The following is a 14,583-nucleotide window of genomic DNA, read 5'->3' as shown; positions in this document are numbered from 1 at the left end:
TTCAAAACCTGTCTTTAAAATAGGTGAAATTGAAATGCAGCCTGCCAGCGCAGAGTCATTAGCAATATGTTGCACAAGTAGCTGTGACTGCTCTGTGAGCAGGTGGTGTAATCTGCATCTCATGTGTATCAGGGAAGGTTCCTGCTCAATGGGCAGCATGTTTAAAAAAGTAAATAGTGTAAGTTATCTGATTGGGTTGTTTACTGGCATTCAGATATAACTATATGCCATATGGACTTATGCAGGCATACGTAATGTCTGTAATATTTGTTTCAGAATACTGATCTGACATCATTGCTGTTGCTTTTTCTGCAACATAAATGTTACTACAGGTGTTGTCCAGGCATGCTATTTTTACTTTTAAATGCATTTTACTATGTCATGTAGCTGAACTGGAAAAATTTTAAGGGTGAACAGAGAATCTGACAGAGCTAAACCCTGCAGAAACTTTCCATTATTCATCCACTCTTATTTATACCAGAGGATCACTGGCTTTCCCTTGTACTGACCCATGACTGACCTATGACCAGGATTTTTAAACAGCCTGCATTCTGTATTTTTCTGGTTTGCTCTAACCGTATTACTGCTTGAGTTGACCTCCTTAAACATATTTAGGCACACCTATAGAATTTGAAATTAGTGGCATTGAGGCAAATAGTAGATGTAGCAGGAATCAAAAGTTTTACTGTGAATATCAAGAGTATAGTCATAAAATGTGGAATAAAAAGGGGAGTATTTTTAAGCTTGTATAAAATGCGTAGGAACCCATCTTAAGCCCACATTCAGTATCCAATATCAGGTTTTAAATGATTTTGGAGTTCCTCCAAAAATTTAAGTGAGTTTGGAATTCCTCTCTTGAAAGAGGGAAGAAAGGACAGGAAGGGAAAAAGAAAGAATTAAGGGCATGGAGTGGTAGGGGGGAAGGAGATGAAAGAGGGAAGTAAGGCAAAGGCAGTCACAGAAGGAAGGGAAGTGGGAACAGAAATAGGCCATAATAATCTGTAAATTGTAATGGGTTTGCTTCCCCTTTTGTGACAGCATTATTGAGCCTTACAGGTTGCTAGAAATACATGCAATCAAAATGTTTTCATTTTGATTTCAAAACTGCTTTAAACATCTGGCCAATAACCAGTCCTTAAGTGTGTATACCTCATGTATCTATTACTGACTCTCAGTCACATGTGTGAAGCTGAATACAAAAGCTGTATTTCGAAAAAGGATGAAATAGGCAATATTTGAAAAGATGTTTTCCCATTTACCCTTCCCTAAATAAGTGATTCGCCTTCATTTCTGTATTAATTGATTCTTGTGTTGGTTTTCCTTTCAGAAGTCAGGCTGAGCAACCAGCTTGGGTCATCAAACTGTTTTTTGAATTGTGGCCATAAGCATCATTTCCCTGATACTCAAAAGTTTAATTAAAAATGACCAACAGCAAAATAATTTTGCTGTCTTGCATGTGAGCCATCCAGGTCTGCTAATTGCAGCTGCGACAAGTATTACTCTATTGCAGTACACTGTAATGTTCCTTCTTAACCTTCTTAACCTAAAGACAAATAAATTATGCCACTACTTTCCAAAGACTAACAGGAGCCTCTGTTGAAGTTTCCATTCTTCACTTTGGCATTACCTTCTCTAGACCATCAACTATAGGAGGTTTTTAACTAGACTTGGTTCTAGTCTCAGTTGGGGTTCTATGGACACATAACAATGTCTTCTGCAAGGTCTCCCAATTTTTTATTCCTCGTTTTCTTCTACACTTATCTCTGAAGCACTTTCTCTACTAGTGTTCCTTATGCAGACTACCTTTTGGAAAAAGTTTTGAGTGTCTATAGAGGACTAACCTTCAACAAGTAATGATATAATTAGGACTTGTTGCTCAGTATTAAGGTCATTAAGTCAGTCATATAATCAGGTCAGGCTCTTTGGTCTGCAGCTTTTCACTGATTTGAAATCTGGTTAACCTTTCTTTATTATTTTTTTATTTGGGCACTGCCTACAAAAATAGTTTTGTTTTCTCTTGAATGTCTTCCATGTTAGAAGATACTAGTCTTTGCATGAATTTGTGTTTACTTGATGCAAGGTCACCCTGGTATAAGACTCATGGTTGTAACAGTACACAGCTTACAAGTCTTCCACAGCTGTATGCTTTTATTTTCCCACTTGCTAAAAATGTCAATAGGCCATTCATGTGGACTGTGCTTAACGTACTGCATATAGGCATTCCAAAGTCTATCTTCCCAAATCATAAGCCACCCTGAAACACATCAGGTTTGTCTGCTGACTTGGACACACCAAAATTTTCATGTGCATAGAAATGCAAAAATCAGTGTTTCCTGCTTTTGAGACACTTATTTTCTTCTAATTCCATTTTTTTCCAGCATCTACTATGGAGTCAGTCAGCACTGTTTCCACCCCTGTGTTATATACCTGCCGTTCTTTTTGGATTCTCTTCTCTGCGAGTTGTACCTGTTGTACCTACTTACTCCTGTAAGCAAGAGCAAGAGTTTTCAGGCAGTATTATACAATTGAACTATGTAGTTACGTTTTTCTGGATTTTTTTTTGTCTGATATATATGCACACTAGCAGAAGCATTATAACCCATGCAGGATATTTTAAATATGTAACTTATTTATCAAATATAAATATTAGATATTCAGCTCTTCCCATTTCATTTAGTTTCAGAAATGAGTTTACTATTAAGGTCTCAAAGATGACAAATTGTACACAGCTCTTGCATAAGCAAAGTTAAAAGCAAAATTATCCTTTCTGGTCTAGAAAAGTTGGTCTGAATCATGTCTTCTTCCTAGAAATCTGCCTTTGATGAAGAGAATCTTTCATGGTTTTCAAGTGACTTATTAACAAATGCCAACAAAATTCTATACTTTAAGAAATGCCTTTTTTATAGATTAAAGTTTGCAGCCTGTAAATGTTCATTCATATTGTGGGGTTTTATACATTGTGTAGCATTTTTCAATATATAAACTCTCAGGAAGAGGGGTTTAGTGTTGAAAATTTATGCAGGACTCTTGAGGAAACCGAGTGAATCAGTCGGAAGGCAGACTGACTTAGAACATCAGTCCATTCCCAGTCTAAGAAACCCCACCTTAATGTAATGTTAAAGGTGCCAAGCCCCCAAAATATTCTCTAGAATTGTTATCTAGATTAGCTGAAATCTCGTATATTTGCTTTGACTCTTTCATAAGCAGTCAATTATTTTAATATTTCTTGAAAGAAATCACAGGAAGAGCCCTTAGAGGTATCAATGTTCATTCTAGTTTACTGTGGCATGAGGAGCATTTTTAAGCAGGGGTAATTTGAAAGGACAATGTTAATACATTTTAAAAGATGTTTTTGTCCATTTGCTTTCCCCCTATCCCACATGCATTTGCGGCATCCCTTTCCCTTGTTCTCAGGTGTGGATATTCATTTCAGGTATTGAAAGAGTTTTTAACCTTGCAGTGGTCAACTCATACTACGGGGGCTTTTAAACAAAATAATTCAGGCTTATCACACTGTTGTGCATTATTTGTTTTTGTACAGTCACTAAATGCTACACGTGTGAATGAGTAAGTGCTTCTACTTATAAACAAATTTAAAATAAAAAGTATCGTGTTATAATGTTAATTCAAGTAGCCTAAATATTTGCGAAATATTAAGAGAACCCATGAGAACCCTCATATTGAAGCTCTTAATACTCTTTTAAATAGAAAAAAACTATTTCTGAAGCAGCAAGTCTTTGAAATTCATCATAGAGAAAGCCAGAGGCTGGAAAAGTATCTTTCATTTTTTCATGAATTTCCATTGTGGTAAAGCAGAATCATAGGCTGTCAGAAATCCTGGCATTTCCTTTCTGTTTGCTTTCCTCAGAAAAAGCTTGGCAGCTTCTCAACGTAACAACTGAATATGAACATTCTGAAGAGCTAAGTACAAATATTATAATCTTGCTACCCAGCCAGCTGCAGCCCACATGGCACTGGGAATACAGCAGCAATATCAATGGCAAGAGAAGAAAGGGCAGAGTAAGGTCCCTAATGCGTTCCCTCCGTCTTGCTAAGGATTTTCTGTGCTGCCTTATGTCCTTTTCTTTAGGACCTCTGCCTGCTTCTGTCCTCAGTTACAGGACACAACTTGCTTGCTAAATATCAAAAGCGTTTTAGTTGTCAATGGGAGCATTGCAAGCATGAAGAAAAGTGTTAAAACTGAGCATTGTGAATGCTTGTTGTTTTAATCATGCATGACATATTTCTGCAGATTTAGGTAAATGTTTTCTTGTCTATGGTGTGCCAGCAGTGAATAGCAGCTGTCTCTTTGCAGATCCTTCATCCCAAGGATTAGGTTTATAAATGCTCTGTGGCAAGTCCCCATGAAGAATCCCTGGTATATTCCCTTCCATCTTCTTGTTTGCCATGACTTGCTGACACTCAGTTCTGCACGTGTGGAAGTAAAGCTTCAGAGGAATTACTGCCTCTGCTGCTGGCTGGAGTGAGGTGGTGTCTTCTGTAGTTTGGTCAGCTCACGTTTTCCTGATCATTCAGCTGGAATAACAACTACCAAACCCATAGATAAATATCATCTTTTTGAATTAGCTCTCTCCCATAAGTTTTGCAGGATAAAATTCCCAGCTGTGTGAATTTCAAGAGGTAACAGAGAAGGCATCACTTTAAGGTGGTGTATGTATGACTTGCTAGCTTGGCCTGCAATAACTTTCTCAAAGGTTAGAATGCAGAAGCCTTCTATACATTCTCTTCTCAGAGAAAATGGTCTTACTTACCTTTCAGAGATCTTTTGTTTTGGTTTTAGTTTCACCTGTTGAAGAGCTAATGCTGGTCTTCTGATCTGCTTTTTTTAGACATATTAAGCTATACAAAAGCTGCCAAATTACGCAAAAGGCAGAATTCTCATGTAGTTTTGAGAAGATTGTTCATTGTAAAAAATTGGTCTTCCCAGTGTTTTTCAAAGTTAAATTGCATCCTTCCTCAGAGCTCCTGTTTTTACTGTCATATTATTCTTCGCTGACAGAATCAGAACATTTCCCCCTGTTATTGATAGGTAGAAAGTTCCTCTACTGCACATCTTTTGTGTGTATTTCTTGGACAGATCAGGTAAATCTTTGCCATGTGGACTACACAGGTAAACACAATTAAAACTATTTGTATAGTTGCATTATGTGGTTACCTGCCTTCATAATTTTCTAATAGCTTGCATTTGTTTTTCTTGTTATATTGCAGCTAAAATTTAGTTTGTATTTTCTGGACAGTGAACTTATTTATATGATTTTTTTGTTGGTGTTGAACTTTTCTGACATCCTGTTGCAGGGAGAAGCTCTTGAGGTTATTGAAGACTGCTGATGTACATGTTGGAAGTTAATTCTTATTCCATATAAACTTAGTTTTTACTTTAAAATTCTTAGGTTTTCTAGGTGATAATGTGACATGATAAAAGGAGGCTTGGTGATCAGAACAGAAAGTGTACTCAGTTCTGAGAACCTGTGTTTTTCTATCCTCAGAATAAATGGTGGAAATATTTCAGATCAGGAGGAGGAAAAGAGAATAGTGAGGGTTAGGAGAGCTGATTCTGTGGTGGCGTAGCTGCCTGTAATGAAGTGCTAGACTTCACCCTGTAGTTAATTAAATAGTGTTTAAAAAATGCAATAATGGAAGAACATTTCCAAGTACAGTCCATAGTTATTGTGCATCGCTCTGTGTCTCTAGAGCCAAATTAAATATATTAAATAAGATCTCAGGGGGTCAATTATGATGATAATACAAGTAGTGACAATGCAACAAGTAGTGACATTAATTTCATGAATGTTGCATAAGTATAAATCATCTCAGTATTTGTTCCATTATATTGCCACAGAAATTGTATGAGAATGGATAATACTCAAATGGTTGATTACTATTTATATTATTATATTAGGCTGTATTTACAGGGCAAGGCTCCCTCATTATATTACACTTTGGCACTTTATTGCAAAACTTCTCATCTGTTACTGTGTTGTGAGACCTCAGCAATTCATCCAGCCCAAATGGTTTCAAAGTACACATTGCAGTGAAAGGTTATGTTGTGCAAAGCATTTCAGGGCTGTCTTCAATTTTGCAAATTAATACCAAATTAATGAACTTCTGTCTTAGAAACACTCTGGTGTGAGCAACAGTGCCAGAAAGTAAGGATAGCAGATAATTTATTAGGGAGCTGTTAATATGAATTGCAGAAAACATAAACTGGATCTAAACCTTCAACCATAAAAACCAATATAATACAATCAAAAAAAAAACCACCCACAATAATTTGTGGGACATATTATATATCTTACTAGATAGAAGGTTGTCTGCATTGATCACCAAATTTGTTTCTCATGATGCCAAAATATCACCTATTAATTTGCTGTCTGCCTCCTGTTCCTAAGGTGCACAGCACTGTATCCTCCTTCTGCACTGTTGCAATTGCCTGCTCTGTGAGAAGGGCCAGACTCAGAGAGCACCGAGCCTGTGCCACAAGGCGATTCTCCCCTAAACAGAGTTCTGCAATAAGAGGACCATAGTAACAGAGAAAAGGTCAATGAAAATAGAATTAATAATTCTGTCAGAGATGTGGTTCTTTGTTCTTGGGGTGAGAAAGGGTGGTGTAGTTTAAAAGCACTGCATAACCATATGGATTTTTGTCATATAATACCCAAAGTAAGCCACATGTAATGAAACAGACTATTTGAGAACAGATTATTTTTTGGTCTTTTTAACTAGTATACTTGATCTGTCTTGGCAGTTTTCTTCTCAGGCACAAGTGAAACAACACAGATGAATAAATAAGGTTGCCTTGTTCAGTTAACACTGTATCTCAGTATCTCAGAAACAAGACCAAGCAAAAGGTGCAGTCTGTAAGTGATGAGATACAAGATAAACATTTGTGTTTTCAGTCCTTAGATAAAGAAATATATTCTGTACTGAAGAAAAACATGTTTAGGTTTTACTTTCAAAAAGTAAATAAAGAAAATGAGGTAGTGCATTGGCATATTACCTAAGATTTTTGAAAGAAGGGAATTCTTTGACGCTATTCAGTTCCTCTCTGACTGGTGGATTTGTAAAGACTGTTTATTGCCAGGTGACATGTAATGAAGAGGCCAAATTCTTTCCCTTTCTCTTACTCAAGAGTTGTATACTTTTTCTAATTGTTTTCACTGTTATTTTGCTTTTATTTTATGTAAATCATCTCTCATTTATATTTCTAGTGATTTAAATACATGTTTGGCATAAATGAAACTTCTAGTTCTAAGCAGGTGGGATTCAAAAAGGGTATTTTGTACAACTGACTGGAGACATAACTTTTGCCTGGTTGTATGCAACAACATTTACCTGAGTGAGGTAAATATTTCAGTTCCAGAATAAGATGAGTGCTTGCAACTTGACAATTACACCTTTAAAGTTGATGTACAGGTAGTTTAAAGATTAGTGAAAATGGTAAAATCTGTTGTGATACCTGTGAAAGCTCTTATTTGGTTTGGATTTGCACCTGAGACATCTCATTGGAACTTTTAAAGAAAACTCTAGTGGGTATAAACACGACCTTTAGAAGTTACACAGACACTGGTTCTTCCTCTCAGTTCCTTTCACGTTTCAACAGTTCTTCCCAAATTACTAATGATATGTCAGCAGTACAACATAGATATGTATCTCCAAAATACCACTAGAGGGACATTGCTTTTCCAAATCAGAAAATCAAACATACTTTATCCCTGTGGATTGAAGGGTCTTGGTAGATGGTGTTCAGCATGCTGATCTTCTTGAGCTAAGCTCGCAAAAGCTGAGGAGGTTTTGTCCCAGTAAGAGTCCCTCCAGCTCTTCAGTGTCTGCTTATTAGCTACTTAAAGTTCTTGAGCCGTTAGCTTTAGAGAAAATGATGAAAGATTGAGAAGCCCTGTGTACAAAAATTTTATCTGATTGTTTAAATGCATACTGCAATTTTATTTTGAAGGTTTTTCCAGATCGTTTGTATTGCTGTTTTTCCCTCCCTTTCTCTTTTACAGGGTTTCCTTTTCCTTATAAAACCAGTCACTACACACACCTATGTCATGGTTTAAACCCAGCCAGCAACAAAGTTCCACACACCCACTTGCTCTTTCACCCCCTTAGCGGGATGGAGGAGAGAATTGGCAAGATGTAAACCCTTGTGGGTTGAGATTAGAACAGTTTAATAATTGAAGCAAAGTAAAATATAAGGATACTATTGGTAGTTATAATAATAATAATTCTAAGTAAAAGGAGAGGAAGGGAGGGAGGGAGGGAGAGAGAGAGAGAGAGAGAGAGAGAGAGATGCTTGTTACAGTTGCTCACCGCTCACTGACTGATGCCCATCCCATCCCTGAGCAGCAATTGGCCCCTCCCAGCCAACTCCACTCAGTTTATACACTGACCATGACAATCTGCAGTATGGAACATCCCTTTGGCCAGTCAGCCATCCTAACTGTGCTTCCTCCCGGCTTCTTGTGCACCTGCTCACTGGCAGAGTATGGAACGCTGGAAAGTCCTTCACTTGGGGTAACCACTAAGCGACAACCACATCAGTTTCTCATCAATATTATTCTTGTACTAAACTCCAACCACAGCATGGCACTATCTGTTAGGAACAAAATCAACTTGATTCCAGACAAAACCAAGACAACCCACAACACAGCGTTTTGCTGGACTTTGGTACTTGTGACAAATGTCACACATTAATGTTTAAAAAATATTAGTGTATTAGCTCAGCACAGGATTCAGTGAAGAATTCTATATATGAGTTTATACAATACAATAATTTTTGTTTTTCCTGTTTGATTCAGGTCATTGCCATTGTTATGGATATGTTTACAGATGTGGATATTTTTAGAGAAATCGTGGAGGCATCTGCTAGAGGGATTGCAGTTTATATCCTGCTTGATGAATCAAACTTCAGTCACTTTCTGAAGATGACAGAGAAACAAGGCTGTCAAGTTCAGAGGCTCAGGGTAAGACATCCTGTCATCCTTTGCATGACCATTCACTGCTTTCTCCTCCACAGCCCACTGAAAAGTGACTATTATTGAAAAAGTGATTATTGAATACTGATTTTTCAATGAGCAACCAGGTGTAAATAGGTAAGGTCTAAGCAAAAGTTTCTCTAGAGATGTATTTCTTTTAAAAACATATTTTTCAAGCGGCAAAACAATAAATTTTGTAGAATGAAACAATTTTTATATATAATTTATAAAAGAATTTTCTATTATTTTGTATTAGGAATGCTGCATGTTTGAAAAAACAAGCTTTTTTTTCCTTTCTCTTGTAGTTGCCTGCAAATAAAGTTATAAAACTTAGATAAATTAGTAAGTTGTGTACTTCATTTTATGGTTTCTTCTTTAAGGTTATGGATTAAAATATTTTAGGAGGCCTGAGATTCTATTTTGTTAGTGTTTTCCTGAAAATCCTTATTTTCATGTCTGTGCTTCATCCTATTGCTTTTACACATTAAATATGTATGTAATTTTATCCTGTAAAAGAGATAACAAGATGGTGCTTACATTTTCACAAGATGTTCTGCACTGCTCAAATGTTTATCAGGGGTTAGGATATAAACCATGAGCTGCACTGAACTGACATAAGTGCTTCATAAATACCTCTAGATTTACTCTGCTGTTAACAGTACTAAAGAAGTTCCAATGATGTTGTAAGAGTCTCCTTGCAGAATTCTGAGCACTGCCTTAGCTCACAGTCCCATTTGAAATTCCTTGCCTCTGTAACTAGTTCAGCTGTGTTCATGCCAGCAAAAAGTATTATAAAAGTTCTTTTAAGCAGCACCCATTTTAAGAACCCAGTCCAGGAATCGGATTCAGATATGGTATATTTGTGAGGATAAAGAGGACTTTTTGGTAGATATTTGGAGCAAATTCTTTTTTGTATCCATTTTTACCCTGGAGTGGTGACTTACATCCTCAGAAGTATTCCCACTCTATTTTCTATGCTTGTTTCTTGCTTATGAGTGTGGGATTCCTCTCTGGTGTCCTAATGCACAGAGCTGTGGGAACTTTTAGAAAAAACCACCGAAACCATGGTGTTTTACAGACACTGGTAGTGATTGCCTTCATGAAATCAGTATTTGGCAATATTTCCATACTCTGGAACTTTAGATACCACCATCTGCTGATTGCTTGGGTTAATTATGCCATAGGCGTTGCCAGAAATGGTCTGTGTCTGTATATGGAATGAGTTTTGTCCTTCCAAAATAAAAAAAAATTAGGACGGTGCCTCAAGTGATGTCTCAAAAATTCAATATGCATTTTCAAATTAGTTCCATCCAATGTATATCCACCGCTGTTTCAAAAGCTTACCTTCTTTGGATTCAAGGTTATCTTTTTAAGGCAGTTTTATAGACTTTCAGATATTTATACTGTGGTTGAAAGAATTAATATACATAGATTAGGGTGGATTTTGTATGGATTAGTGTGGATTGGAGAGGTTTGTATGTAGACTTTTCAGTGACATGGTGTTTTATACATTTCTGGTTTTTGGTGTGAGAAATAAAATACATCTTTACTCTGCAAGGTTAACTTAAAATAATTTGAGTTTTATCCGAAAATAAAAGAATACGTGCCAAAGAGCTAAGCAGCAATCCTGTTGTGTGCTGAGTTTCCAGTTTAGCTTGTTCAGATTAATGGTCTTCTCATCCATGGGCTACTCCCAGTGACTGTTGCTCTGAGAATAAGTTTACCACTTGGCATTAACTCCTGTGCCTTTCTAGAGGATGGAAGGGAAATGCAGGTGACTATGAAAGAACAGCCAATATTCTGAAGATGTTTTCCCCCTTTCCCTTTTTCACATCACTCAAGGTTCAGAAAATAAATAAGCATCTTCAGCTTATTGTACTTTTGGCTTCTGGTCTTGCCCTTCTGTTCAGTGAAGGCAAGAGAACAGAGTTGCATGGGTCAATTTCTTTTTCTGAAGGTGTAGCACCAGCAGCATTGGTCTTGTTATTGCCTGTTATTGCATGATTTGGTTCAGTCTTGCTGGAGTGTGGATGATAGTTCTTAGTCCATATACTCATGATGAGTTTTCTGCAAAGCTTTTCAGCCTCAACACCTCTCTCTCTTTTTCTCTCCCTCTGAATCAGTAAAAAATCCGAGACACAGTGATGAACAAAACTGTATTTTTTAATTCAGATTTACAACTAAATAGTCTTCTGTTTGGAAAAGAAAGAGGATTTTGTTCATAAATCTTCATTAAATGTCTGTGTAGACAGTTTTTCTTATCTGTGGTCCGACTCCAAATTCAGGGCATGTTTCCTTTCTTTATTGAAACATATAACTGAAAAAGTGGATGGACCATATATTCTGTAGTTATTTTGTGAATTCCATATAGGAAACTATGAAATCATAGGGTTACTAGGATTATTTTTAGTCTTTCCTGAAGCATCTTTCTTTTCATGTAGGTTGTTTTTAGTTAATATTCATCTTGACATTATATCCATCAGTGGAACTCATATAATTTATTTCCTGTACTTTCCCATTTCTCTTTTCCAGTTTTATTAGTTTTCTGACTGTACTACATTTGTCCTCAGTAATTAATGTGTTTCTTTTTTTTCTGTCTACCTAAGCTTCTTTGATTGACTTTGTCACTGGTCTGACTTACTTGGTCAGCAATTCCTTTGCATAGAAAGATTAAGAGTTGCTACAGATTCAAACTTTTTTCCAGGTGATTTTTGAGAAAATAAGGTAAATTTTTTGACTTTTTTTTTTTCTGCTACTGCCAGGTATTTTATTTGACATGAGGTGAGACATGGTGGAGATTCTTTTCTCTAGAGAAACCTCTTTTTTACTCTCCTGCTAATAATGAAGAATCATTTTGCGACAGGAGGATATTGAAAGCAATTTGGCTGGACCTGTTTATTACCTGATAATCCTCTCAGTTGTTTTAATGAATTGCAGGAAAGGGAATATAAAACCACTAATTGATTTTATTTTCCTTCTGTGAAGTCTACTCCCAGATATGCGTGTTTAAATACACAGTAGGATGCTCCTGAGACCTGCTTGCAGCCTTCTTTTTCTCACCAGTGTTACCAAAATCATCAAAAATTTTCCAGTACTTCCAAATCTAAGGCAAATTTTGTTACTGAATAGCCACGCACAGGATGGTGTTGTATCTGTGAGCAAACTTCTGTGATAAGGACCAGACTCCAGTCAAGTCTTGAGTGGTCATTGAGTTATATTCAAAGTCAGAGTAGAAGCGAGCATGAAAACTACTTGGCATTTGTACAGCACATATATGGTCAATAGCTACTTTTTAAACTGACAATCTGTCACAAGTGGAGTCATCCAAGTGGGGATCAGTTGTGGGGCCAGTGGTGTTTAATATCCTCATAAGTGATCTGGATGAAAAGATCAAGTGCACCCTGACAAAGTTTACTGGTGATATCAGATGGAGTGAATAAGTGGGCACTTTGGAAAGGGAGAGCCACCCTGTGGGAGGACCTGGGTTAGCTGTAAGAGTGGGCAAACAAGCCCACAACTGAGGAAGTTCACTGAGGACAAGTGTGAAGTCTTGCACCTGGGAAAGCACAATCCAGGAATGCAGCACAGGCTGGGATATAACCAGCTGGAGTTCTGCCAATAACAAGATCAATGTGAGCAAACAGTGTGCTGCTTCTGCAAGGAAAGCCAACAGCGTGCTGGGCTGCATCAGCAAGGGCATCACCAGCAGGGATAAACAAGTCATTGTCCCACTCTACTCAGCCATGCTTCGAACAGTGTGTTCAGTTTTCATCCCCACTACGTAAAGATGTAAACAGTGTGGAGAAGGTCCAGAGAAGGGCCACAAAGATGATCCAAGGACTGGGAAGCTGCTGTATGAGGAAAGGCTGAGATAATTGAGTTTTTTCAACTTTGAGAAGAGAAAGGGAGACCTTATCACAGTGTTCTAGCATGGAAAGAGAGGCTACTAAGAGGATGGAGACTCTTTTTTTACAAGGAGTCACATGGAAAGGATGAAGGGTCTTGGGAACAAATTACTCCTGGAGAGATTCCAAGAGGAAACTCTGTCACAATGAGAACAATCAGCCATTGAAATAGTTTAACCAGAGTAATGGTGGATTTCTCAACACTGGATACTTTTAAGACTCAAGTGGGTAGGTGCTGGGCCATTTTGACCAGACTGTGCTTTTGCAAAGCATAGTAGGGTCAGATGATCCTTGTGGTTCCTTCCAATCTGGTATTCTGTTTCTGTCATTCTGTGACCTATTTTGTCTTACTAGAGAAGAGAGGTACAGGATAATAAACAATTTTAGGAATGAGGAACAGTATGAGAAATGTGACTATTTTTCCTGTTAGGCTAAATATTAGGTAGACATCCATTTTCTTCTTTGTGCATATTCTTGACAGCAAGTACAGGGCAAGTAATGGAGCACTGATAAAAGCAGTGCTTACAAATAAAATGTGCTGAAATGAAATATTTGAGATCGGTATACTCACTCTATGTAGCTATCATATTGGAGAGATTTTACTAGAGAAAATAAATGTGTAGTAGTGAATAATACTTCAAAATTTTAAATCATGGTGATATGTGGCACTCTCTCGTATGAAAATTTACAGAAAATGTACATAAAAAGAGGTTAGAACTTGTTTCTTGTTCAGCGTTGGGTGTCATTTAACTGGATAGTACTGATAGCTATCCTTAAATTGCAGCCACTGGATGTTTTAAATGTTCCTGAGTGTCCTATAAACTCTTGGACAAGAGAGAAGATCCTCTGGCTTCAAAACTTTCCATTCATAAAGGAGTGATTGCTTTACCCACAGTGATGCTATGATGTGTGGCACACTGCTGTTAGGAGAGTCCTATTATAGCCTGAGAATGAAACCAGGCAGGAGGGTGAAGCCCAGCATTTCATACCAGATGAGGCTTGTAATTCAGTATGTGTATGTTTACTGCTTCTAATCCCAAGTGGAATGCATGTTGCTATATATCCTCAAATATGATTTGGGTGATTTGGGATTTTGGGGGATTATTAAAAGTGTGCATTCCTGGGACCTTGATTAGAGGGTTTGAAGCTGATGAAGAATGCTGGATGAACTTTGCAGGAAAATGAAGTGTTATGTGAGAAAGGTGAGCATGATCTCACTTGTCATGTTTCCATCTTGTAATGGATGACCTACCAAGGGAGGAAAAGAGTTCAGAATCAGGGAGTAGAGATGGAAAACTACAGGAGGAAAAATGCTCAAGAGAAGGTAAACAAAACGGAGAGCAGGGTGACTACAGTGACTGCAATTTTTTTTTTACACCCTGAGGAATTTATTGTAAATAATTTTATTCTTCTTTTACATATGCCTACTTAAAGTTATATTTCAACTTATGTGTACCTAAGGCAAAGTTTTTTTGTTTTTTTTTTAATGGTAATTTGCAAACCATTAGACTTGGTTATGCCTCCAGCATTGATTACCAAATGATACTCCGTCCAATACTGATCAGACCTTATCTAAGTAGGATTTAATGTGTTCAGCTGCTATGTCTTTAGGCCAACATTACTTGTTATGGATACTTGAAAATGTATAAGCTGCTCTCAAGTTACCTTTTTCAAATTATAAT

At 37.2% G+C, this 14,583-nt stretch overlaps 1 protein-coding gene across 2 annotated transcripts in view; it reads left to right on the top strand.

The window, feature by feature from the left end:
- Window positions 1-14,583, top strand: part of FAM83B (family with sequence similarity 83 member B) — a 44,971-nt gene that overhangs the window by 18,803 nt on the left and 11,585 nt on the right. Inside the window, exon 2 of one of the 2 annotated variants that reach the window (XM_066179766.1) lies at window positions 8,820-8,984. In XM_066179766.1, coding sequence (XP_066035863.1) covers window positions 8,820-8,984 — 165 coding nt within the window. Of the gene's footprint in view, window positions 1-8,819; window positions 8,985-12,642; window positions 13,130-14,583 lie in introns of those variants that run through there. The other variant, XM_066179767.1, reaches the window with a different exon arrangement.

The sequence above is a fragment of the Chamaea fasciata genome, unplaced genomic scaffold (genome assembly GCF_029207755.1).
Source record: "Chamaea fasciata isolate MVZ Bird 193981 ecotype frontalis unplaced genomic scaffold, bChaFas1.0.hap1 SCAF_3, whole genome shotgun sequence".
NCBI classification, from domain to species: Eukaryota; Metazoa; Chordata; class Aves; order Passeriformes; family Sylviidae; genus Chamaea; species Chamaea fasciata.
This window is presented reverse-complemented; position numbering and strand designations above follow the sequence as displayed.